The 27,784-nt window shown below is 42.9% G+C and overlaps 1 protein-coding gene across 1 annotated transcript; it reads right to left on the reverse strand.

Annotated features, from left to right (window-relative positions):
* Positions 1–253: 253 nt before the first annotated feature.
* On the reverse strand, positions 254–27,784 carry SYNM (synemin). The gene is made up of 4 exons (XM_026709285.2): positions 26,849–27,784; positions 17,497–17,621; positions 8,580–8,653; positions 254–8,102 (listed from the first exon to the last, which is right to left on the reverse strand). The coding sequence occupies exons 1-4, from the start codon at positions 27,617–27,619 to the stop codon at positions 4,336–4,338; spliced, it is 4,737 nt and encodes a 1,578-aa protein (XP_026565070.2). The 5' UTR covers positions 27,620–27,784; the 3' UTR covers positions 254–4,335.

The following is a 27,784-nucleotide window of genomic DNA, read 5'->3' on the forward strand; positions in this document are numbered from 1 at the left end:
GGTGGCCAGCTGTTCCACTGGTTCATTGTCCTCACTGTTACGAAGCTTCTCCTTATTCCCAGGTTGCTTCTCTCCTTGGTTAATTTCCATCTGTTGCTTCTTCTCCTGCCTTCTGGTGCTTTGGAGAATAATTTGACCCCCTCTTCTTTGTGGCAGCCCCTCAAATACTGTAGTACTTCTATCCTGTCACCCCTAATTCTTCTTTTCTTCAGACTAGCCAAACTAGCCAAATTAAAAAGGAGAAAGAGACACGTTCTTTTTCAATGTTTAATGCTCAACAGAAAAAAATAGTGTGAAGTTGTAACACTGCTAAACCATCACCAACATTACAATTGTGATTATTTTCAGGGCAAAATGGACCATCAAATCCCATCTGACATTACACACTAGTTAAAACATCTACTACAGCCTTTGTGATCACTTACTACAGCCTTTGTCAGCCTACAATTGTACAGAGCTCTCACTGTAGCTCAAATGTGTTTTCCTCTTAATTTCACTGATGTAACTACAACAACAACCTTACTAGAGTTAAAACAGATGAAACAATTTAGTTACAAGTGCCTCTATTCTTATTGTTTTCAATTAACTTAAATCCTGGCACATTTCTTAGTTTCAGATCCTGCATTTTATTGAGAAGTAAATGCATTCTTATGTGAAAACTTGTGTTAAAAATAAATTTGCTTCCAAATTATGTTTGCAGTTATTATAAAAGTGGAAGACTCTTCCACCCTTTGGAAAAAAAATAAGCAAGCCTATATTTGTATTAAATAAAATATTCCCCTCCAAAACATCATATTGCATACTTTCTTCTGAATAAGACTTACTACTGGTGGAGAAATAGTAATATTTTCTTTAGTGATCAAAGTACACTTTTCAATGGAATAGATTTGTCCTAAGTGCATATTTATTATAAAGATAATTAATAAACTTTCTTCTGTTTTGCTCTTTGTGGACAAAAACTCAAACATCAACCCAAATCTAATTCAGCTGTTGATGTACAAAAAGAAGTGAAATCAGATTAAATTATAAGTGCAATTCCATTCATTTGTGTCTCAATGTAAGCATTCATTAAAAAAAATCTGACGGGAAAAAAAAACTGTCAAATCAGCGTTGAAAAAAAAACGGGGTTAAAATCCTGGCAATGCCACCAACAGATACCCAATACGTCTTTCTAAGATAGCACAAAAAATGACCTAAAGCTTGTACACATTAAGCTTGTACACAAATATTCAAAAATAATTACTGTGACTTGGAGAAATCGTGTCTATCGTATCATGATGGCAAGACTGTGGTTGGTGAGCTATGTGTCTAGCCTCTGAATCCATTTCTCAACCTTGGCAACTTTAACATGGATGGATTTCAACTCCCAGAATTCCCCACACCATGTATAAAGACCAATAGGGGCTCTGCATGGCTGGCTGGAGAATTCTGGGAGTTGAAGTCCACCCATCTTAAAGTTGCCACGGTTGAGAAGCACTGCTCTAGATTCCTACAGTAGATGGACAACATTGGGTGTCTCTACACTTCCTTCTTAAGGTTCTTTTCCTATAAACCCAACTTGAATTATGTCTAAAGTTAAGACCACAAGACTCTTTTATTAATGCAGGCAGTCCTCGACTTACAACAGTTCATTTAGTGACCGTACAGCGGCACTGAAGCAGGAGACTTATGACCGTTTTTCACACTTATGACAGTTGCAGCATCCTCTTGGTCACAAGATCAACAGTCGGATGCTTGGCAACTGGTTCATATTTATGACGGTTGAGTGTCCTGAGGTCATGTGGTTCCCTTTTGTGACCTACTGCCAAGGGGGAAGCCAGATTCATTTAACAACTGCAGTGATTCACTTAACAACAGTGGCAAGACAGAGCGTTAAATGAGGCAAAACTCAATTAGCAAATGTTTCCGTCAGCAACAGAAATGTTGGGCTCATTTGTGATTGTAAGTTGAGGACTACCTGTATATTGTGATTTTATTCTTCTGGTGGATTTCATAATCTGCCCCCATCTAGGGAGGTGTCTGTGTCATAGTATTATCTGCAGCAAGGAGATTATTTTGATCCTGAGCTTGTGGGTTCAGGCATTGGGTTGGTCGCTATTAAAATAAGCATTGTGGGTTGATGGACACTTCTTAATTTAGATCCAAAGCTGTAGGAGTGCTGGCTTTTCTCCACACGGCACAAATTGTAAATCATGTAACTGAATCCATTCTAAGTCATCCATAGCTTATGCTAGGAACATATCTCGATATCGTCTGCATTGCTAGTAGAAAATCGTCTCCTTTTAATGCAGTTTCTCTCTTCATATTTACCTGCCAGCACCCTAGGCTGATACTTTAATTTAAAGTGTTCAACCATAGTCCAACCTCTAGCACCTTTATTTTTTATTTTATTTTTAAAAAGAGGTTAGGGTCACTGGCTCCCAAAACTTTGCAGTCCAGATTCAAGGTGATTTCCTTCTTCTTTGGGACCCAGCCAGTTCCAAAGAACTGCAGTGGGGCAAAAATGGTGCTCCGGGGTAGATCCTGTGAAACACAATAGGGATCTGCTCTGGTGGATTTAATTAAAGCACAACACGTTAATTTAGCAACTGAAGCTTCCCTCATGCTTGTTACCCCATTAAATATGGCAAGGCATCAAAGGTGAGAACCTAATTCCTTACAAAACTGGCATCATTACTAACGTAGCCTCACTGCATTTTCCACTTGCAACAAGAGTGTAGAGTGTGACTGTGTGTGTTTGTGTATGTTTCTCTGTGTGTAAGACAAGAGAGAGAGAGGAAGAGAGGGAGGGAGGGAGTGGGAAAGAGGAAGAGGAGAGGGAAGGAGGGAGAGGAGAGAGAGTGGGAGGGAGAGAGAGGAGGGAGGGGGGAGAAAGAGAGGGAGAAGGAGAGAGAGGGAGAGAAAGAGAGATAACAAACAGCAATGAACTGAAAAGGCCAATGATCTGATATAATATTAGCAGGTCTCTTTTGTTCCTATTTGGTCACTTATTTTTGAAAAATGTAGCTGGATAAGAGTTTAGAATGAGATTATCTGGCAAATTAGCCACAGGTTTTTTGCTAATAGTGTACACAATTTAGACGTGTTTTCCATAAACTGCGATCATAACAAGCTTTCTTCCTTAGATTGTTAATACAGGTAGACCTTGCCATTTGTTGAACGATAGTTCAGAATTACAGCAGGACTGAAAAAAAGTGACTTGTCCTTAGGAGAGTAATACCACACCCGTGATCTGGTGATCACAAGTCCTTCCCAACTTCCAACAAGCAGACCCAACAGGGGGAAAGCTAGATTCACTTAATCACCACAGTAAAAACGGTCATAAAATCAAATGTTATCAAGTAATGCCTCACTTAAAACAAACCGTCCCGCTGAACGAGGAATTTTTTCAGTCCTAGTTGTGATTATAAGTCAGGGACTATCTGTATGTTTCTTCGGAGCCATCCATGTCAATCAGTATGATTTTGACTTAAATGTCATTTTTTTTTAAAAAAATATGGCTACTCTTTTTAAATGGAGTGAAAATGGTATTTTTCCTATATATCCCATTAAATCCTTTCTCAAACAGAAACAAGGAAGCTACAAAAAAAAATAATCGCTTTGAGAGTCCACAGCATCAGTACAATGAAACCTTACATAATATAAGCGAAGACCGGTGCTAAAATATTACTGCATCAGAAAATGTACTCAGTTCCTTGTTTAGGGCAAAACGATGAGATATCATCCCAAGGTTTAAAACTCAATGATGCAGCCATTAAGTATCAGGGTATATAAAGTGTATTTTAGTGTCGGCTGGCTGTCAGGGCTCCAACAAATCCGCCCCCATTCAAATCATAAGTCTCTAGCCACATCTCTCAGAATTAAAAAAAATGATTTATGAGGAGTGGTCATGTTGGCATTAGCTGGGTGCTGCTGACACTAAAATACATCATTCATTTCCCCCTTGACCCTGATCTTCTCCTCATCCCGCAGATGTATATTCTCCAATGGGACACACCCATAGCCAAGAGTCATCAATCAAGCTCTCCCGTAATATTCTTGCACGCTGACAGCTTTGGGCTGCTAAGGCGATTATCTAAGGCATTTGAGGAATGCACTGCTTTTCCCCACTCCCTTTCTGCTGGCAACTAAAAAGACCAAAGGAGTATTTTCTTTTTAGTTGACATTAAGCTTCTGGGCCAGGGATCCCCAAACTTGGCAACTTTAAGATTTGTGGACTTCAACTCCCACAATTCCTCAGGAATTCTGGGAGTTGAAGTCCACAAGTCTTAAAGTTGCCAAGTTTGGGGTCCTCTGTTCTAAGCTTTTAAAAACCATACTTGGAAATGTTACTTTTTAAAACCAGGGTCCCTCATCTTCCTCTTCCCCCTCGTTTTCGTTCAGGTAGAGAAGGGCGATTTTCTTTTCGTCCGAAATCACCGATCGTTGGTCAACCATCCTTTGCAGTTGCACGGTTCGGTCAAACGTGGACTCCTCTGACTTCTGTTCACTTTCTGGGTTCTTCCAAAGCTCTTCCATGCTGCCTTCAGGTTGACCGTTGCCTGCTTCTTGCCTACCTGATACCACTAAGGTAGCTTGTGGTTCTCTCCCACCAGTTTTGCTAATGTCCATCTGGAAGGTAAAGGATGTTTCTTTTTGTCCGATTCGGATTTGCCCAACAGATTTGCTGTTTTCTGAGGGCCCATCTGTGTGGGAAAATTCCATACCGCTGAAGAGTTGAGCATCAGGACTATGGAGCCCTTGCCCAATCTGAATGTGATGTGTTGACCGGCTGGTCTCTGCAGGACTTATTTTTTCCAAGGTGTCTTCTTGTGAAGAACTGATTCCTGGAGATTCCAAAACAATATCTTGGGACATGAAGTCATGGCTCTGGACTTCTTTCTGGCCTAATGTAATACGATGGACTGACCCTTCAGAAGAAAACATCTGCCCCAATTCACTGACCTTTTGGTGCTGTTCAGAAATGGGCTCTGTAAAAACAATTTGCTCACTTACAAACTCCTTCGGGCTTAATTTGATATGTCTGATTGTGGTGTTAACATCCTCACCAAGCTTGACTGAACCATCATCTGATGTCTTGGGGAAGGAACCTTCATAAATGTTTTGGTCGGATGTTGGCGTGTCCTTCTGTCCGAAGGTCATCTTTTTGACTGCTTCTTCAAACAGATCATGGTCTCCAGGGGAAAAAGGCACTTCATATATTTCTCTTTCAACATGTATCTCTTTGGGATCTATTTGGATGTGTCTTATTGATGTACTGATTGCTGTGGGATCTTTCATCTGTGAAAAGATATCCCTTCTATTATCTGATGACAATTCTGAAGCTCCCTCAAACGTGATTTCTTCAACAGTTTGTTTTGAATCCAATGTGATATGTTTGGAAGATCTAATATCACCCGAAACCTGGATCTGAGTAGAATTTTCAGGATTACTCACTTCTTCAAATGTGTAGATAGGACTTCTATAAATTAGTTTTTCTGTGGTTTCTGTCGTTTCGGGACTTGACTTCATTTCCTTCAGGAATTGACCTGCATCTGCTGATACTCCTGTTGTAAAGTCCACTGTTCCAAACTCCAGAGTAGGACCTTCATAAAAGACATGTTCCGTCTTGCGAATTTCAGTTGGACCAACTACAACATGACGGATGTGTCTGTTAATATCAAATGACTCCTTAGCGGGATAGGCATCTTCTCTCTTGTTGGTTTCTTCCATGGTCCAATGTGTGGAGGAAACATCTGTGTGATGTTTTTCATCCTGCCAAGTTTCTGGTTGTTGTTTTATGTATTGATCAAAGCCACCTTCATTTGGCGACTGTTTGGATAATTTTACCTGATCGGTCACAGCTTTCCCAAGCCATTCTGTACCCAGCTGGTCAGAGTCTATTGTCTGGGATAAATTAACTTCTGCAACAATAGTAAATACACCTTCTTTTTCAGGTTGCTCTACTTTTTTAATGTCCACCTCCAAAGTACTAGAGTCAGTTTTGTCCTCTTTGGTGAGTTCACTGAGTTCCTGTTTCACAAGTTCTGGAAGGGTTGCTTCAAGCTTTCCTAGTGCCTCTTTCAACTGGTCTTTAGGGTCCTTTGACTGGTGAGAAAAAACCTCCTTTATTGACTCCTGAAATTCGTGTGGGATTTTAATTTCCTTCTCAATAACTACAGATTCAGCACGGGCCACCTGTTCTTTGGGGGGTTCAGCCTTTGAAATAAAGGGCCCAGCGTCTTCACCCATTACTTGATAAATCAATTCTGGTGAAGCCAGACCCTCCTTTATGTTGGTTTGAGACCCTTCCAGAAATTCATCTTGCCAAGAATATTTCACTGTTGATTCTTCCTCAAAATGGATTTGACCGTAGGTGGAACCTTCTCCTTCCTCATATCCAAACGGGTATTCATCTGGAGTGGAAACAAAGTACTTTTCTTCATCCACAACGTCATCTCCCTCAGATACTTCTTCCACACGAGACACAGTCTCATCAAGTTGTTTTTCCTTAAGGTCTCCAGCAACACCTGTGGTGGCTTTCTCTTTATCACTGTAATACGGATGTTCTTTCATGTTGAGAAACGTATCTTCTGCTTCCTCTACTTCGAATGGGGTTGAAAACTCCACCCTTTCGTCAACTATAGTTGCAGGTTCTTCAATGATCTCAACTTTAATAGTCCTACTCGCCTTGTCTTCCATACCTTTTATCCCAGCATGAATTATATTGTCTAGGACATTTTCATCTAAACTTCCTTTCGTATCCTCCAATACCTTTTTAATATCTTTCTCTAAGAAACTTCCCAATTCAGATTTATTAGACACATCAAGGTCATCTTTTTGAACTGTGGACTGTATGCTGATCTCAGTTTTCACTTTTCCATCCTCAGAGATTTCCTTCTTTTCAAAGGAAGTTATTTTAGCTTCGGGAGGAATACCTTCCCCCGAAGACTTTTGTACGAAACCTTTGAGGATATCAGAAATGATGTTCTCTGCTATGCTCTCCGTGAGCGAAGCATCTCTTTCAGAATTCTCTTCTTTGCTTTTATTACCTTGAGTCATTTCATTGCTGAGTTTAAATTCAGCTTCACCTTTTGACTTTTCTGCAGAAGTTCTGAAGTCTTGCAATGTTATCTCTATGTTGTGATTCTTCTGTAGGATGTCGCCCTCAGTATGTCCTGAAGGAATGGGGATTTCAATAGTTCCTTGGCTTTTTGAAGACGTGCTCACAATTTTCTCCCTTTCAAATATTGCTGGAGGTTTTGGAATTGTCTTCCCTTCTGCCTCCACTTTAATCTGTTCCTCCCATCCTCTAGAAGGCATCTTATCTTTCATTAATTCCTCTTCCTTTCTCTTATATTTAAAGAGACTCTCTTCCACCGTATCCTCTTTGTTCTCCATGCCTTCCTTCATTTCAGTCTTCTTTCGAACAGTTTTTTCTACCCCGTACAATTTCTCAAAGTTCTTCACAGAAGAATCTGTTGCTTCGTTGGCCAATTTTTCCTTCTGCTCAACTCCTTCAACCAAAACGTGTTTTTCTTCTTTTCTTGGTTTGCCTTCTTTGATTAGTTTGTTGGTGTCACCCAAAATTCCTTCCCTCACCTCATATTGGCTTCCTTTAGAAGAAGACGTTGAGCTGTAAGATAGTGGTGGAGAGATAATCATCGTGGCTCTGATGCCTTCAGAACTCATTGGCCTTTTCGTCTGCTTCTGAAGGATGGCGGACTCTTTCAAAGCAGATGCCATACTTCCCATTTTGGTTGTCTCCCTTTCAGGCCTTGGCTGACCGTCACCTTCTCTGCTCATCCGATAAGGTGACGTAAAGCTAGGTCTTTCTCTCTGTCCTATCAGGCTTCTTTCATGAGTCACGTACCTTTCGGTAGCAGTTGAAGGACGCTGCCCCAACCTGAAGGGTTCTTTTGGTAGTGGTTTTTTCTCAGGGAGAACTGTTGGCCTTCCAGCACTTTCTCTCCTAGACGAAGAAACCACAGAGCGGCTAATGTTTGTTTGTGGGAATTTATATCTTAGGTCAACATTTGGGATTGCGGGAAGAGCTCTCTTTCCTTTCTCCTGTTGATAAGCGGAGTATCGGTTGCTATACTCGTAACGCAGATTTCGGCTACCTGCCAGGAGATAAACAAAAATGGCTATTAATTCCATGTACTTATTTATTTATTCATTTATTTCATAACACACTCATTTATTATTTTTAGAAATAACTCAAGGCAGCAAACATATCTAACACACCTTCCTCCTGTTATTTTCCCCACAACAACAATCCTGTGAGGTGAGTCGGGCAGAGAGAGAGAGAGAGAGAGAGAGAGAGAGAGACTGGTTAAAATTCCCCAACTGGTTCTGATGGCTAAGGCGGAACTAGAACTCTCAGTCTCCTGTGAATGGCCCAAAGTCACCCAGTTGTCTTTCATAGTTAAGGCAGAATTAGTGTTGTGTCTTATCATTCTTGATGAATGTATTTTATTTTCCTTTTATGTACACTGAGAGCTTATGCGCTGAAGACAAATTCCTTGTGTGTCCAATCATACTTGGCCAATAAAAGAATTCTATTCTATAAAGAATTCTATTCCATTCATCTTTCGTACCTCGGGGTAATCTTCTTCCATGTTCTTCATTCCACATGAGAATCCATTGGTTGTTCTCTGCTTCTAGCAAAGCTCTGCCATACAGAAAAAACAAAATTGAATTAATAACAAATTTAATTGAGTAGGTCCAGTCCTAATTAAAACATATATATGTTCAGTGCAGTGTTTCTCAATCAGAAATATGAACATGAACCAAGCAACCATCCCAGCAGTGTTTCTCAACTGTTTGCCACTTTAAGATGATGGACTTCAACTCCCAGAATTCCCCAGCCAGCCGTGCTGCCATGTTAAAGTGGCTGAGGTAAGGGCAACAGCCACTTTCCTTAATTTTCACATTAATACTTGAAAGCAAGACTGCTACGAGCTCATATTTCTACTTCATATTTCTTACACTTCCTTCCTCACCTAAAATTTTTCATCTCTTTTCCCTTTTGGAAATTATTATTTTTTTGCCTCGCCCATGAATAGAATCAGTCTTGATTAACTTTAACCAAGCTCTCTAAATAACTTTGGCTAATTGCATTTTTTAAACTGATTTAAATCAAGAACATTCAAGTTAAAGCTTTCACACTATAACATTTGCAAAACCAAGAGGGAACGCATATCACATACAGGGGTGGGATTTAAATTTTTTAACAACTGGTTCTGTGGGTGTGGCTTAGTTGGTGGGCGTGACTTGGTGGTCATGTTATTGGCTGGGTGTGACCAACTCAATATCACTCACATCGAGGCACGCATCTCCTCGCCTGGCCTCTCATGACTGTGGGGATGCTGCAACAGTCGTAAGTGTGAAAAATGGTCATAAGTCACTTTTTTCAGTGCCACTGTAACTTTGAATGGTCACTCCACACAAGCAAAGTACCAGCAAAGGAGGGGAAAACAACTCCAGAGAAGTTCCTGAGACAGGAAGTCTAGTCCTGCCAAGAATGTAATAAGGGTTAACAGAGAGGCAGTTTCTGTAAGCAACACCAGAATGTTTCCTTCCTGCCTTCCTTACAGGATTAGGCCAGTAATTTCTTCTAACAACCAGTTCTCCGAACTGCTTATAAGGTTAACGACCGGTTCTAGCGAATAGGTGCGAACCGGTAGAATCCCACCTCTGATTACATCTCTCTCTATTGACTGAATTAATATGGCATGTAATTGAAATTCAATCTTCTATGTTCAATTTTTTAAAAATAGAATTGGAAAGATAGGAGAATTTTGCATATCGGGATAATAACATTGAAAAAAAGATTGAATACTCTATGGCAGTGATGGCTAACCTTTTTGTTGTTGCGTGCACCCATAATGCAATGCAATGCGTGACCCCCCCGTGCTCCTCCCACCCCCTGCACGTGTGCACTCCCATCCCCCTTCCTGCGCATGCACGCGTGACCCCCATGCTCCCCTGCCCCCCTGCTCATGCATCTCCCGCATGTGCCCTGCTCCCCATGCATGTGCAGCAGATACCCAACAGCTAGCTAGCTGGCGGGAGGTATGCGCGCATGCGCAGTGGAAGTGAGCTGGGGCAACCGCTCGCGTGCTGGCAGAGATGGTTCTGCATGCCACTTTTGGCATGCGTGCCATAGGTTCGCCATCATGGCTCTATGGCATGCAAATTAAGCTTCATGTCATTATTGCAAACTTGGTTAATTCTTGACTTAAGACCATTACTGAGTTCAGAATTTCTGATGATAAGGTGGTTAAGTAAGTTGTACCTGTTTTTAATGACCATTTTTTGCTACCATTGTAAAGGAAATCAATGCAATTTTAAAGAGAATCATATGGCTGTTAAGAGGACACTGCAATTGTCATAAATACACCCAAAGCTTGATCACATGACTGTAGAGAATGCTGTGACGGTCGTATTTTGGGCACTGGTCATAAGTCCCTTTATTCAGTGCCACTGTGACTTCAAACGGTTGCTAAACAAATGATTGTGAGGACTATCAGTATAGGAATTGCCACATGGACTCTATGGAAGGCTTCCTGTTCAATCTACTGCATCTTCAAAGTAGGTGTAGGAGATGACCAGGCTGAGCTGGAGGGAGGGGTCAAATGCATCATCAGTCATGAGTCTCTGCGCCCAAGCAAGAGATCTAAATCCAACCCAGCTTGAATGTCTCTGTTATCTCCCGCTCATTTCCCTTAAGCGTTAGTAGGCCAGATTCTTGTACAGAGCTTCGGCCTGCAATAAATCTTTATATCCATATGAGCTGCCTGGATCTCCTGTTTTTCCCTGGCACATGACAGTAGAATTGGAAAAAGTCACCGGATTCTTCAAGCAATTCAGGTGATTGGTAATGTTAAATAAGAAAATTCAATCGCTCTAATTGACCTAACTCTATTGTTAGGATATCCTTTTCAGTATAATTGTTAACTGACAATTGGCTCCTACTCTGAAACAGAATTTTTGAAAAATATATCCTTTGAGACTTTTTAAAAAATATATTAAATAGCTAATATAGATATAAATAATATCTATATAATCATTAATAAAGATATAAAAGGGTGTTTAACATAGTTAAGGTACAATAAATCAGTTTTAATTGCTGGTAAAAACCTCTTGGTAAGAAATGCTAAAGTTAAAATCATACCAGTAACAATATGGACATTATCCTACAGCTACTATTAAATGCTGGGTTTAAACTGTGTAATCTCTCAAAACAACATTTTCAGTTTTACTCTGCCAACTGCTTTCAGCTGATAATGCAGGACGACTATCTACCCTCTATAAGGAGTTTATTTGGAAACATTTGATAGCAAAGATTCCTGGAAAGCAATGTGAAATTTAAGTCATTTGCCTTAAAAGACCTACAATATTTAAACACTGAGGAAATCTTACTTATTCTGTTCATTCTGAGTTATAAAACAGTAATGCAGACAAGGAATTCCAGAGATTTGTAATCAGTTTAAGTATTGCTACACGAATTGAAATGTCCCATAAGTAAAATAATGCAGTGAATGTAAATAAATGAATAGATATAATTCTGTGTTGAATACAGTGCTTAATTTTATTTGTCCTCTGTGAATTTATATATATTATAGTGCACTTATTTTTAAAGCATTGTAACTGAACTTTTTTTTTTAAAAAAATATTTATTTAGAAGCATTATGATCATTGAAAATAATTCTTTATTCTGTTCCAATCAGACTGCATCCGATATATTATGAGAACTGCTAATAGCCAAGGACTTAGACAAACTATACTGCAAGACTTATAAAAATATTTGGAGGAAAATGTAAAATGTGGAACAGATGTGATCTCTGTTGCTCTAGAATCAGTGGATGAAAATGGCGGGGAAGTAGCGTTTGATTAAATGTTAGGAGCAAATTCTCAGTATTTTAAAAAATGGCCAATAATGAAACAACATCTTGGACAATAAACCTTTACTCTCTGGACATGATTCAGAATGTAAGAGCTTGCTTCCAACAGAAGCTTGCAAACAGGACAAAAACCAACTAAGTTGATTTATTGCAGACAAGGCAGAAGCTGTATAAACACCGATCTACCAAAATTATAACACAGAAATGAATTCCTGTGTGTGTGTGTGTTGGTTGCAGGGTTTAAATTTTAGGCCTTTTCCTCCTGGCTTTTCTAATTAAAGAATAATTTCTTTTCACTTCACAGGCTTTGAGAAAATTACCCGTGTAATGTAGGCATAATCATTTTATCTGCCCTGGGAATCACTAGGACCAGCCTTGGACCAGCTCGTATTTGAGATGTGATGGATTTCCCTCCCATTTCTCCATGTAAGAAGTATTACAATCCAGAAAAACAAATCCGAAGGTCTTCTCTAACTCCTTTAACTATGATGACAGACAGCAGGAATGCAGGAAGTTTGACTAATGATTGTTGGCTACTGATAAAGCAACAGTTTGCAGCAGTTTCCAGAGCAACACTGAAGTCACTAAAAATAAAACCCAAGCTGAAGCACTCACTGTATATGGCAAAAGGCACTTCTTTAAATGTGAGATCTCAGCATGAACTGCTAGAAACAAGCCATTAAATATTGCAAATGAAAACCACTTGATCAACAGAGAAAAGATAAAAGCAGCGGCTGAATTGCTTCTGATCTGTCTTTGGTCCAATTTATGAAACGGACAATTTTAACAGTTATAATCTTGGAGAAAAGCACAAAAGAAATCAGCAGGGGTTTTGGGGTGGCTTGAAGCAACGTTTTGAATCATCGTCTAGTTTTTGGGGCGTGTAAGAAAGAGTGCAAAGAAGAGCAAAAAGATGATAAGGAGTCCAGAGGTGAAACCATACGGTTGTGGGAACTAAGCGTATCTAGCCTAATGAAGAGAAGGACTAGGGTTGGCATGACAGCAGTCTTCCAATATTTGGGGCTGTCATAAAGAAGAGGGGAAAATTTATTCTCCAAAAGAACTGAGGGCGAGACAAGAAGTTAACGGGCAGGAAACTTATCAAACAGAGATTCAACCTAGAACTAAGGAGAGTTTTTTTCTTTCTTTTTAAATACATTTTCTATTTTTAATATAATAATTCCATCTTCAACCGAACAGTGTGTTGTCTGGGTACAAATATCTTTGTTGAACAATAATCAAAATTTGCAACATCGTTCGTTACATTGATATTAATTCTACAATATTAAAATAATAATATTCAACATACTAGACAGAATATTTACTTATCTCTTTTAACATATCTTCTTTATCTAACTTCCATTTTTGTTATTAAACTATCGATAAAATAAATCCCACATCATATAATATTCAGTTTGCTCTTTGTCCTTAATTGCCAACGATAATCTATTCATTCCTGCACATTCTAATATTTTCCTAATTTTCTTAATCACATTCTCATCTGTAGGTATCTCTTCAGTCTTCCAAGTTTGTGCAAATGCAATTCTAGCATAAGGAGAAACAATGAGAACAATTAATCAGTGGAACAAAAGGTTGCCTTCGTAAGGTGTAGGTGCTCCATCCATCACTAGAGGTTTTCAAGAAGAGACTGGACAACCATTTGTGCAGAGGGGCTCCTTCTCAAGCAAGGGATTGGACTAGAAGACCTTTAAGGGTCCCTTCCAACCCTATTATTCTATGTTCTAAGTGCCAAATTAATTTTAAAAAGGCTATTTGAATTCTCCCAGAAGACAAAACAAGAAACAATGGATGGAAACTAACCAAGGAGAGAAGCAACCTGGAATTAAGGAGATACTTCCTAACAGTGAGGATAATTAACCAGTGGAACAGGCTTGCCACCAGAAATCATGGGTGCTCCATCAGTGGAGGTTTTTAAGAAGAGACTAGCCTGGACAGTTATTTATCTAAAATAGTATAGCTTGAGGGGGTTGGACTAGAAGACCTCCAAGGTCCCTTCCAGCTCTGTTCTGATTCTGATTTTTTTTTATTTTGATCAATAAAAAAGCCACACTGAGAACAAATAAAGTGTAATATGTAAAGGGATCCTTTGTTGAAAAGGATCTTTTTACACAATAACACCAGCAGGATGAATACCTTGAAGAATAATTAAAGAAGAACCTGATTTCAGCATTAAGTAGTCCTCAACTTACAAGTTTTTGTTTCGGGACCAGTCAAAGTTACATCGAAAAAGTGGCCTGTGACTGTTTTTCACATTTACAACCGTTGCAGCCTTCCGGTGGTCACATGATCAAAATTCAGATGCTTGGCCTGTATTTATGATGGTTGCTGTGTCCTGGGGGCATGTGGTCCCCTTTTGTGACCTTCCGACAAGTCGATGGGGAAGCCAGATTCACTTAACAACTGTCCCAAAGGGGCTTTTTTCAAGAGGCAACTGGACTTTCTAGTTTTTCCTCTGAAGACGTTCTGCTTCTCATCCCCGAAGCTTCTTCAGCTCTGACTGGATGGTGGGGAAGGGAATTCAACTTCCCCACCATCCAGTCAGAGCTGAAGAAGTTTCTTGGATGATTAACAGATTAACAGAGTTGGAAGGGATCTTGTAGGTCATCTAGTCCAACCCCATACTGCCCAAGCAGGAGACCCTACACCATTTCTGACTGATGGCAGTCCAGTCTCTTCTTGAAGGTCTCCAGTGATGAAGGCAACTTCTGAAGGCAACTTCTGTTCCATGGGTTGATTGTTCTCGTTGTCAGAAAGTTTCTCCTTATTTCCAGGTTGAATCTCTCCTTGTTCAGCTTCCATCTGTTGTTCTTTGTCTGGCCATCGGGTGCCTTGGAAAACAGCTTGACCCCCTCCTCCTCCTCTCTGTGGCAGCCCCTCAAATATTGGAAGGCTTCTATCCTGTCTCCCCTGGTCCTTCTCTTCCCTAGACTAACCAAGCCCAGTTCCTGCAACTGTCCATCGTTTGTTTTAGCCTCCAGTCCCCTCACCATCCTGGCTGCTCTTCTCTGCACTCTTTCTAGATGAGAAGGGAAATGTCTTCAAAGAAAAACAAGATAGTTTGGTGGCCTCTTGAAAAAAGCACCTTTGGGACAACCATGACCTGGATCAGAGGTGGTACTCAGCAGGTTCTGACCAGTTCTGGAGAACCGGTAGTGGAAATTTTGAGTAGTTCAGAGAACCGACAAATACCGCCTCTAACTGGCCCTGCAAACCCCATCTCTTCTCTGCCACCCATTGAGTGCCAGCTGATCGGCTGGGTCTTCTTTGGTTGCCCTGCCCAGGAGAACGGAGCTGGAAAGCAGGTTAGTGGGGTGGGGAGGGAAGGGGGATTTTGCAGTATCCTTCCCCTGCCACGCCCACCAAGCCACGCCCACTGAACCAGTAGTAAAAAAAATCTGAATCCCATCAGTGACCTGGATGACTGAGAATCTCCATAGACACTTAACAGTCATGTTACTAACCTCATAACCTGCAGTAACTCATTGAACCACAAAGGCAAGAAAATGTGGCAAACCTCATTTAATGACTGTCTCACTCAGCAACAAATATTTTGGGCTCAATTGTGATCGTCGAGATCTAATTATATTCTTGAACTGGACTTCTAGCCTATTGTTCTTTTTTTTTTCCTTCACCCATAAGTTTTGGCTGCTTACTGCAACCGTCTCTTATGTGCTTTGAACATGAGTTTTATCACTACTGGCAGGCAAAAAGGGAAGAAGAACTAAATTCTGGGCTTTCCTTGTTTTCTTCCCCATGATGTAATCAGGATTGTGAAATTTATTCTTTTGAAAAAATGAAAGTCTTCCAGAGCTGCATTCAATTCATTCAAAAGGATTAATTGTATTATGAAATCACACCCAGTCGAGGAATTCATTCAATTCAAAGTTATTATTCAAACAAGGCGAAAGCATTAGGACTCTTACGCAAAAGGAAACATGGAAAAAAATGTACTGGCTGTTTCAAAGGGAGCTGAGATGCTTTTAAAATCCCATTTTTTATAGTTGAATGTTTGCAGAGATCATGTTAAGATGTAGCACTGAGCAGAAGTAAATCTGGCAATCTTAACAGGACGATCAACTAGGTTTTGGATTTTTTTTTTCTTTCGTTAGCGAAGCAAAAAAAAAAAATCCCTTCCATTGGGTCAGATTTGATTGGCAAATCAACTTTAACTAGAAATATCATCATTTAACATATTGAGGTTTGTAAGAATTCCAAGTTAACAGGATCAGTTGATTGCCAATCAAGAAACAGATGGATATACCTGGACAACTTTTAAAGAAAACACTTTATTCAAATTTCTTAATCCTAATCCCAGACTAAACCTAATCCTATACTAATCTCTTCAATATAGGTAATAGTTGACATACAACCACATATGACTGCAAAAGTCCTTGTCATACGACCCAAATTTCTGTTGTTAGGTGAGACCATTGTTAAGTGAGTTTAATTTTCTTAAATAAACCCCTAATAAATGTAACAGAAAGAGTGAAATTTTGTTTTCTGTGCTTTGAGCACCAATTAATATGTGGCACAACTAAATAACAATCTAGATAACAATCAAGGCCTTTGGGAGCCCTAACTAAGGTCTACATTCTCCAGAAAAGACCTAACCAACCTTCTCAGCATCTCTGCCATTAATATATTTAAAGACAAGTGCCCAAATACTTCCAAACGTCACACGTGATTGAATTTCCCCAGCCAAATTACCAGAGTCCCAATATTACTTGGATTACACTTCAGCCAGTTTCCATATTGTCCCCTGCACCTTCAGCAGCCTTTGTCTAAATTGTTTTCATGTTTATTCTTAACAATAAGACGTTCTGTTACTCAGCAAAGGCTTTTTATCTTTCCTTCCACTTCTGCAGAAATTTCATTCCAGCAGGAACTTCAAAAAGTTGCTCTGGAATTTGGCCAAGCGTAAAATGAGGTTAAGTGTTCATGCCCCTGTCGGAATCTGATTTGGAGAAGGAGGCCAAACAACTGACAGGGAGTGGGAGGGTGGCTCCGTAGGCTGTGGAGGAAACTCTGCTGGGTAGAGCAGAGGAGCGGAAAAGCAAAGGAGAGGGAGTTTAGAGGAAGACCACTTCATCCTAGGGCATGCAGGGTGGGATGGAGAAGGGAGCAATGTGAGTTGCATGGCTTACCGGGGAGGAAAGGGCCCTGATTCCCTTCATTAGCTGCAGCTGGGAACACAGAGTTTAAAAGGGGAAACTGCGTGCAGCAAGCGGTCGGGAGCAAATCGTGAGTTTATCTTTGAGGCTTATCTGTGTTCCTGGCGTGTGTTTTGCTCTGCTTTCATGTCTGCAATTCCTTCTCGTGCCCTGTCAAGTTAATTACTGCAGTGTGGTTTGTTTGGATGTTTAGTTACAGTTTGTATGCACTTTGTTTTCGGACTGAATTTTCTACAGTTAAAGGCTGATCCTGGGAGAGTTTTTCTCCAGCTGAAGGTAACCTGGACATTGGGGACAAAGTTGGAGATAATTAAAGGGGCTCTTCTTGCTTACTTGACTGTGTTGCCTTTGTGCCACGCCCCTTTGGGTCATCACACTAACCCTTGTGTCTTCCTGCAAGGTGAAAATATTCTTACCTGTAAGTTTCAATTTCAAGGCTAAGGCTGGCTTTCACTTGCAGGAGTTCATGGTAATCCTTCAGGTACCCCGCAATGGCCATGGTTAAGTAGTTCTTCTCTTCTTGAAGAGCTTCAATTATCATCTGGACCAAAACACAGAAATAATCATCAGTGTTGGGTGGTAAAGTTCGTCTACAACTTACAACCACAACGGAACCCAAAATTTCCTGATACTAAGCAAGACAGTTGTTAAAACGAGCTTTTCCCCGTTTTGCGACCTTCCTTGCCACGGTTGTTTAAGGGAATGACTACGGTTGTTAAGTTGGTCACTTGGTTGTTAAGTGAACCTGGATTCCCCATTGACTTTGCATAGCAGAAGGTCGCCAAAGGGGATCTCAACTGTCATGAATTGACCACACGACCATGGGGAAGCAGCACCAACCGTAAGTGTGTGAAAAAGCCACTTGTTTCACTGCCCTTATAACTTCGTCACTAAACGTAAGATTGTAAATCGAGGACACCTGTAGATATGTGACCAAAAGCCCAGCTTGATCAATTCTTAGTTTGCAGCGAGGGGGCCTTTCCACACTAAAGCTTTAAATTGCTTAACACTTGTGCATAGGTTACCTGGAAATGACTCTTTAGAGATTTGCAGATTTCAAATCTCTTTGCAGATTTCAATCTTTTCTTCCATTGTGATAGCCAGGTAGTTGGTTGTTTGATCACAGCCCCCGATCAGTTGATCCCACCAGGTTCTTTACATCTCCCCCCCATTCCAAAAAAGTGAGCATCAATTTCCTTCCTTCCTTCCTTCCTTCCTTCCTCCCTCCCTCCCTCCCTTCCTCTATCTTTCCTTCCTTCTTTCCCATACCACCCATCTCCCCTTCCTTCCTTCCACCCATCTCCCCTTCCTTCCTTCCTTCCTTCCTTCCTTCCTTCCTTCCCTTTTCTCTCTCTATCTTTCCTTCCTTCTTTCCCATACCACCCATCTCCCTTCCTTCCTTCCTTCCTTCCTTCCTTCCTTCCTTCCTTCCTTCCTTCCTTCCTTCCTTCCTTCCTTCCTTTCTCTATCTTTCCTTCCTTCTTCCCATACCACCCATCTCCTTCCTTCCTTCCTTCCTTCCTTCCTTCCTTCCTTCCTTCCCTATTCTTTCCTTCCTTCCTTCCTCTCTTCCTCTCAAACATTTCTCAATTTCCTCCCTCCCTCCCTTATCCTTTCCTTCCTTCCCTATTCTTTCCTTCGTTCCTTCCCTATTCTTTCTTTCTTTCCTTCGTTCCTTCCTTCCTCTATTCTTTCCTTTCTTCCTCTATTGCCTCCTTCCTTCCTTCTTTCTTTCCTCCCTCCCTCCCTAACCGCTGCAGATAATACGGGATGTTGAATAGAATTTTGTCAATTTCCCAATCCTTGTCCATTTAAATCATTTCATTTCGCCTCCTCCCCATGTTTATTCAGCTAATCCAGGGGTTAGGCAACTATGGACCCTTTGGGACCATGCTGACTCAGGAATTCCGGGGGACTGAAGTCCACAGCTCAGAACGGGGGCATACACTGATACCCAGCCCCGAGCCGGTCAGTTTCATTTATCCTGCCTCTCTCCTCCCGGGCATGATTTACCTCCCGCTGTTGATGTGTTTTTCTGGTTCCTCATTATTTCAACTTGGAAGAAGGCCCAAACAGCGGGGGGTTAGGGTGGGCAGGAGAAGGAAGAGCAGATTATGAGTAAAACCCTGGAGCCAGGCTGGCTCCCTCCACTGCAGGATTCTACCTGGCGAGCTCAAACAGCAAAGCCAGCGAAGGAAAAGTCATCACGTTGCCCAGAACAACTGGCACGCTCGTAAATCAATACCGTTGAGTAGCAACTGGGAAAGTCGCAACAGAGGGCAGGGTAGGAAGCGACAGGAAGGCTGGCTAACATCTCGCCAACAACTTTTGCTGACAAGGGAGAGGTGCCTAGTACTTGGACTCAAGAGCTGAGAAAAGTGTTTTGGCTCCCTTACTACTGTTGAGAATTTAGCCAGGGAAATATTAAGGGGAGACCTTATCGAGGTCTTCAAATATCTGAATATCTCCTACAGACGGTGAGAGAAAAGAAAAGACAGGATTGCAACCATCTGCCATCTGACATATGTCAAAGTATCCTGACAACCCAAACAGATATAATTCTGCCTCTTGTCCTTGCAGTGGGTTCTCAGCATTGGCCGTTACTTTTGCTCATCATGCACCTAGGGGCAGTCCTTATTCAGCAACTGTCTCGTTTAAGGACCATTCCTAGTTCTGACGGCGATGAAAAGATCACTTCACAACTAATTTTTGTATTTACAACCTTTACTGTGCAGTGGTGGCTTCATTTAGTGACCACTTCTCTTAATGACTAAATTGCCAGTACCCAACTGTGCTTGCTAAGTAAGGATGATCAGTATTAGTACTTAACGTGAGTAAGAGTATGATTTGCTTAATGCTTCTTCAGTTTTTTAAGTTTGAGAACTTATTTAAGTTAAAAGATTCTGAGAATGTTCTGACCCAAACCTTGTTCCAAGGAAACAAACATGAAACAGAGGTAACAGCAAAGCCTTTTAATGATTCTTTACGAATTCCATTCCTTCACAGTTAAAAGGCTGTTTCAAACTAATTGTCTCTGATAAGAACGACCCTTGCCAAGGTTGTGCAAGGCTGCCAAGAACACTTGATAAAGTTGCCAAGAAATAGTTCAAACACAAAGAATCTCCAAACACCAACCAAGATATTCCGAACATCCACAAGGCTTGAGTGCAAAAACTTATTTGCTTCCTGCAAAGAACTCTAGTTTCTCAGCTGGCTTTTATCCCTTAAGGGAGGGGCCATTACCTTGCAGCCTTACTCCCGAGTTGCCTGTGCTGCTGCAGCTGCTCTTTCCTTCGAGCAGCCCCACCAACATGCTTGCTGGGCACAGGCTCCTCAGGGTGCTCTTCCTCATTGCTGCCAGCCTCCACAATCTCCGAAGGCCGCATTCCACTCCCTGATGGTCCTGGCCCATTCCTGCATCGCACGCAGGCCCCTCATCTGAGTCCTCATTCTCTGAGACCTCAGCCGTCTGTATCTGCTGCCAGTGAACCACAACAGAGAACATAAAACAATAGGGTTGGAAGGGGTCTTTGAGGTCTTCTAGTTCAACCCCCTCTCAAGCAGGGAGACCCTATACCAGTTCAAACAAAAATCCAGCAATGGAGAACCCACAGTTTCTGGAAGGAAGTCGTTCCACTGATTAGTCAGGAAATCTCTCCATCATTCTAGGGTGGAACTCTATGATCTTCCACCCATTATTTTTTATCCCGCCTTCGGGTGCTTTGGAAAATACGCCGACACTCTTTTCTCTGTGACAGACCTTCAAATATTGGAAAACAGCTACCACACCCCACCTTCTCTTCACTAGACTAGCCAAGCCCAGTTCCTGCAACCGTTCATCGCATGTTTTAGCTTCCAGTCCCCTAATCATCTTGGTTGCTCTTCTCTGCACTCTTTCTAGAGCAAGGGTCTTCCAACTTGGCAAGTTTAAGACTTGCGGACTTCAACTCCCAGAATTCTTGAGCTAACATGACTGGAGGAGGAGGACTTCTGGGAGTTGAAGTCCACAAGTCTTAAAGCTGTCAAGTTTGGAGAGCCCTGTTCTAGAGTCTCAATATCCTTTTTATAGTGCGGTGACCAAAACTGCCCGCAATATTCCAAACGTGGTCGTACGAAGGCGTTATAAAGCGGGACTAACAATTCTCAAGATCTTGAAGCTATCCCTATGTTGATGAAGTCGAGGACTGCATTGGCTTTTTAGGCAGCTGCAAAACACTCCTGGCTTCATTCTTCATTGTGCCGTGGTGGCTAAGTGGTTAGAGGCAGTACTGCAGGTTATTTCTGCTGCCTGCCAGTTGCCTGCAATTTGGCAGCCTGAATCTCAGGCTTGAAGTTGACTCAGCCTACCATCCTTCCAAGGTGGGTAAAATGAGGACCCAGATTGTTGGGGACAATAGGCTGACTCTGTAAACCGCTTAGAGAGGGATGTAAAAGCACTGTGAAGCGATCTATAAGTCTGAGTGCTATTACTATCTTCCTTCCTTCCTTCCTTCCTTCCTTCCTTCCTTCCTGCCTTCCTGGCTTCCCTTTCTTCTGTACTGACACAGTGGTTAGAATGCAGGATTTCAGGCTGACTCTGCCCGATGCTAGAAGTTCGATCCTGACTGGCTCAAGGTTGACTCAGCCTTCCATCCTTCCGAGGTTAATAAAATGACGACAGAGATTGTTGGGGGTGATAGGCTGACTCTGTAACCCGCTTAGAAAGGGCTGTAAAGCACTGTGAAGCGGTATATAAGTCAGCGCTATTACCATTAGCGGGAACAAAATATTTGCCGCTGGAATTTGAGATAGAGAGCTGAATTAATTAAGTTTCACCTAAGCCTTATTAAAAACAGCGGCCACAGGAGGGATGAGACTCCTCTCATCCGGGACATCAGCTCTTTGAACTATTATCATCGAGAAGGAGATTCAGGGTATTAAGAACAAGGACGACTAGATTTAAGAACAGTTTTTATCCAAGTGCAGTTTTGAGTTTGAATGCAGGGTCATAAGATTTTGTGGAATTTAATGGCTGAGAGTAATGGGGTATTTACATTTTTAAATTGTATAGAGATTATTGTATGGTCTGTTGTGTTTAATTTTATTTTTCTTTCAATAGTGTTGTCCAGTTTTACTTGTGGAAGAGCACCTCATTTCGTTGCACCCGCTTGCAAGTGTAATGACAAATAAAATTCTTATGTCTTATGTCTTATGAAAGGCCTTACTCACTATAGTAAGGATATCCTAAAGGTTGTTTTTCAGCAGTTTGCATCCTTCCTAAAAGATGAGGAAAAAGTTCAGAGAAACTTTCCTTTCCCTTCTAATACGAAGAAGTCGTAGAGGCCATCTAAGGTAACTGACGGCCTGGAATGCTGGAATGCAAAGCAAAGATGTTCCTTTTGTCATTAATTCCCAAACTCTGCTGCCAAAAAGCATAACAATGGCCATTAGCTTAATGGCGGTAAAACGAGAGGAGCAAATTTCAGCAGAGAAATGTTTGGCTTTTCAGCCCAGAGAATCCAGAGGCAATATAAGTCTAAATGCCAAGGATTTGGGAACAGTGCGAGGGATAATTCTTTCTTTCCCTCCTCTCCTCTTTTGGGGGTTTCTCGGAGACACTTGGTGGGACATCAAAATGTGAAATAAATGGAAGTTTGATGCAGACTCTTGAGACTTTCCATAGGCACAATTAGGTTGTCTCAAGTGCAACAAGAGGCCAAAGTGTATTCAACTGATAGCAGCTGAGGTTCACGCATACCTGGATGAATGACCCTTCCAGCTACCACCTATAGACCCCGTTTGATATCATGGTGAAGGTGCTGAACTAGAGAAATCAGAAGATTGGAAGTTCTAGTCTTCTCCTAGACATGAAAGCTAGCTGAGTGACTTTGGGCCAATCACCAAGAGACGGTGAGTTCTACTCACGGGTGGGATTCAAATTTTTTAACAACCAGTTCTGTGGGTGTGGCTTAGTTGGTGGGCGTGGCTTGGTGGTCATGTGACTGGATGGGCGTGGCTTGGTGGTCATGTTATTGGCTGGGTGTTGGCCAACTCAATATCACTCACATCGAGACACACATCTCGCCTGGCCTCTCATGACTGTGGGATGTTGCAACAGTCATAAGTGGGAAAAATGGTCATAAGTCACTTTTTTTCAGTGCCATTGTAACTTTGAACGGTCACTCCACACAAGCAAAGTACCAGCAAAGGAGGGGGAAAAAACTCCAGAGAAGTTCCTGAGACAGGAAGTCTAATCCTGCCAAGAATGTAATAAGGGTTAACGGAGAGACAGTTTCTGTAAGCAACACCAGAATGTTTCCTTCCTGCCTTCCTGACAGGATTAGCCCTGTAATTTCTTCTAACAACTGCTTCTCCGAACTGCTTAGAATGTTAACAACCGGTTCTAGCGAATAGGTGCGAACTGGAAGAATCCCACCCCTGGTTCTAGCCCTACCTTTGGCATGCAAGCCAATTGGGTGACTTTGGGCCAATCTCTCTCTCTCTTAGAGCAACACACTTCACAGAGTTCTTCTTATGGGGAAAATAGGAATTGTCCCCTTCAGCTGGACAAAATAAAGCTGAGATACAAATATGTCAGAAACTAGCTAGCAAAGTGTAATAAATACTGCAGGATCCAATCTGGGTCACACCGGGAGCAGAGGTTTTGTCTTCTGTTCACATCAGGGGTGGGATGCAAATATTTTTACTACCAGGTCTGTGGGCGTGGCTAGGTGGGCATGGCCATGTGACTGGGTGGGCATGGCTTCTTCTTTTTTTTTTCAGTACCTCCCCACGCTCCATTTTTGGGCCTCCTGGGCCTCAGGAAAGCCTCCTGGGCAAAGCAGTAAGACAGAGAAGGATATCCCGGCACAGCTGATTGTCGGAACAGCTGATCATTGGGAGGAAAAGAAAAAAGAAAAAGAAATGCCGAACAGTAGCCAAATGGTAGAGAAGTTCCCTGAGAATGGGCTTCAGCACAAGTCCGAAATCTCGAAAGATAAAACCTGTGGCCCCCGTGTCTGACCCAGGTCAGATCCCATAACATTATCACGTATATTTGCTTTCATTCGTGTAAGAAATACATATTGCTTATCTAGACCGCCTCAGAGATATATTGATGACATTTTCCTAGCTTCTTTTTAAGAGACACGGTGGCGCAGTGGTCGGAGTGCAGTGCAGTACTACTTCTGCTGACTGCTGGCTGCCTGCAATTTGTAGGTTCAAATCTCACCAGGCTCCAGGTTGACTCAGCCTTCCATCCTTCCGAGGTGGGTAAAATGAGGACCCAGATTGTTGGGGGCAAGAGGCTGACTCTATAAACCGCTTAGAGAGGGCTATAAAAGCACTCTGAAGCGGTATATAAGTCTAAGGGATATTGCTGTTCTTTTTCATTCAATGGTACAGGTGTCATAACACCGGTTTTCCCACATTGAATCCAATGGGTTGTCTGGGGAAAAAAAATATCTGATTGCTGTTCCATCTGAGCACTTTATAGCCTTTTCCTGGAGCCAAAAATCACTGCAGAATAGTTGTGGCAGGCTGCCCTGGGTGAAATTTAAACCTGCCCATGCTATTCTCAACCGGGGAGCTTGGAAAGGGTGACATGTCTTAATTTCTCTCTTCCAGAGAGAACATTTTGTCCTGGGCTTGGACAGCGGAAGCCAAACGGTGAGCCATCCATTTGCTTTTATTTATTTATTTTTGCTTCATGGGGATAAGGTGGAAGTAGTTTCCAAGCTGAATATATTTCTGCATCCTTGGTGGAATAATTACATCTAATCTGGTGTCAAGAAGAATCTACAAGCATCCGCGGCAGCAGCTCCCAACCTTGGCAGCTTTCAGACGGGTGGACTCCACCTCCCAGAATTCACCTGGGAAAGCTGGGGATTCTGGGAGATGGAGTCCACCCGTCTGAAAATCTGCCGAACTTGACAAACGCTGATCTGCAATTAGGTGAGGAGTCTGAAGATTAGAAATGTAGTTAATCCTCACTGCAGTTTACATTTTAAAGGCTGGGAAAGAACATATTTTAAAGTCTCTGCAGAAAGTGGCCCACCTCCTCATGGTCACCACCATCTCCAACCTAATAAGAATTAATCTAGGAGCCCCGGAAGCTGTAGTATAGGGCAGGGGTCTCCAACCGTGGCAACTTTAAGACTTGTGGACTTCAACTCCCAGAATTCCCCTGGGAAAGCTGGGAATTCCGGGAGTTGAAGTCCACAAGTCTTAAAGTTGCCAAGATTGGAGACACCTGGTATAGGGAGAAGATTTAACCATGCTATTTAAGATGCACATGGTTTAAATCAATCCTTCTCAACCTTGGCAGCTTTAAGATGGTGGAGAGTTTTTCTCCAGCCAGAAGGTAACCAGGACATTGGGGGCAAAGTTGGAGCGAATGAAGGGACTCCTACTGATTATTTGACTGTGTTGCCTTTGTGCCACGCCCCTTTGGGTCATCACAGTATGTTTAAAAATAAAATAAAAATTTACCCCCAAAATGCAAATGCTTGGCAGCTGACTCATATTTACGACGGTCGCAGTGTCCCTGGGTCATGTGGTCCCTTTTTGCAACCTCCTGACCATCAAAGTCAATTGGGGGAGCCCTATTCACTTAACAACCGTGTGGCTAACTTGACAACTGCAGTGGTTCCTTTGACCAGGTCATAAAATGGGACAAAACTCACTTAACCACTGCCTCCCTTAGTGAACAGAAATTTTGGGCTCAACTGTGGCCATAAGTCAAGACAAATACTGACAAATGTACTGACAAATATCACAACTATAAGTAAAGACGTCAGAGTATAAACCTGATTTCTTGCTTTACTGAAAGTCTTGGTTAAAATATCAACTGGTTGATGGTCTGGGGGCAAATTACTCTCTCCAGCAGCTCTCTTGAGTTGAAATGGGGAACAACGTTAACCTGTTTTGTCAGGAAGCTGCAAATGTTCCCTGAGATTATATCTAACTATGTGTTGTATCTTATGGTTTATGATGAATGTATTTTTATGATGACTATGATCATCACTTATGGCTTTTATATACAATGAAAGCTTATGCACCAAATATAAATTCCTTGTGTGTCCAATCACACTTGGTCAATAAAGAATTGTATTCCATTCCATTCCAATCTGTATTCTGTTCTGTTCCTTTCCTTTCTATATTTTCTATTCTATGGTCTGTTCTGTTCTATTCCTTTCCTTTCCATCTGTCCTGTCCTGTCCTGTCCTGTCCTGTCCTGTCCTACTCTACTCTACTCTACTCTACTCTACTCTACTCTACTCTACTATTTCTATTCCTATTCCTATTCCTATTCCTATGCGATGCTCTGAGGAATGAAAACATTAGAGAAAAATTAAATTTACTATCAATCAATGGAACTGTTCCTCCAGACATTGTGGGTGCTCCATCACTGGAGGTTTTTAAAAAGAGACTGGAGCACCATTTGTCTGGAAGGATATAGGCCAGGGTCTCCTGCCTTGAGCAGAGGGGTTCGACTAGAAGACCTCCAAGGTCCCTTCCGACTCAGTTATTCTGTATAGTACGGCGAGTTCAGATCGATTCACGGGGTCTGGCAAAGGAAAGGAAAACGGGCAAGTCCGAAGAGGAAGGGCGAGTCACTTTTTCCTACAAAAGAAAAACCCGGAACACGCCAAGTAACTTTTCCGACGTCCAACCGGCTCTCTAAAAAAAGGGCAGCCGGAGCTTCTGAGCGCTTCAACCCTCAACATCTTGGCGAGCCCCACCGGTCTCCGCCCGGCCTCCCTTGCTCGCCCTGCCCGACGGCCTCACCTGGTACTCGGCCAGCTCGGCGCCGTGGCGCTCCTGCTGCGCCAGCTGCTCCTCTTCCAGCCGCTCGCCCAGCGCGCAAAGCTCCTGGCAGCGGCGCCACAGCTCCTCGAGGCGGCGGCGGCTCTCCTGGTTCTGGGCGCGCAGCTTGCGCAGGTCTTCATGGCCGAGGCGGCCCTCCAGCTCCTGCAGCGCCCGCAGCTCGGCCTCGTAGCGCTCCAGGCTCTGCGCGCAGCTCCAGCTCAGCACCAGCGCGTAGTCGGATTCCAGCTGCCGCTTCTCCACGCGCCCAGCCCGGAGGACGCGCGGAGCAGGCAGCAGCGCAGCCGGGCGCTGCTTGCGTGCTTCCTGCAGCCCTTCATGCTCGGCCAGGAGTTGCTCCAGCAGCGCCTCCAGAGCGGCGCAGTCGGCCCACAGCCCGTCCAGCTGCTGCTGCTGCCGGGCCAGCTCGGGTTCCAGGCGGCGGAGGCGCATCTCTCCAAGTTGTGCGCTCAACCTCTCCAAGCTCTCCAACTCTTGGCGCAGCGCATCCCGTTCCAGCTCGGCTTCGCCTTTAGCCCGGCTCAGGTCGGCCACCACCCGTCGCAGCTCGGCCACCTCTTGCTCCGTCTCCTGCCAGCGGCAGGCGCGCCCTTCCCGGCTGCGCAAGGCGGCCAGCTCGTGCGCCAAGCGCCCATTCTCCTGCTCCAAATCCCGCACCTGACGCACGTAGAGCGCCAGGCGGGCGTTGAGCTCCCGCAGCTCGCTCTGCTCGTCCCATTCGTCCCGCTGCATGGCCGGCCGACGGCTCCCTTCTCCGGCTCCCAGCCCAGCCCGAGCGGCTCCTCCGAGGCGTGCTGCCCGCTCTTTGCCCGCCGGCAGCTGCTCCGGCGTTTTGGAGACTGGACGGGACGGAGGGTGGGGAGAGCGCGCCGGGCTCAGGCGGCCGAGCAGCGGCCT

Source organism: Pseudonaja textilis, chromosome 13 (genome assembly GCF_049901715.1).
Source record: "Pseudonaja textilis isolate UNSWEBS1 chromosome 13, rPseTex1.2, whole genome shotgun sequence".
In the NCBI taxonomy this organism is placed as follows: Eukaryota; Metazoa; Chordata; class Lepidosauria; order Squamata; family Elapidae; genus Pseudonaja; species Pseudonaja textilis.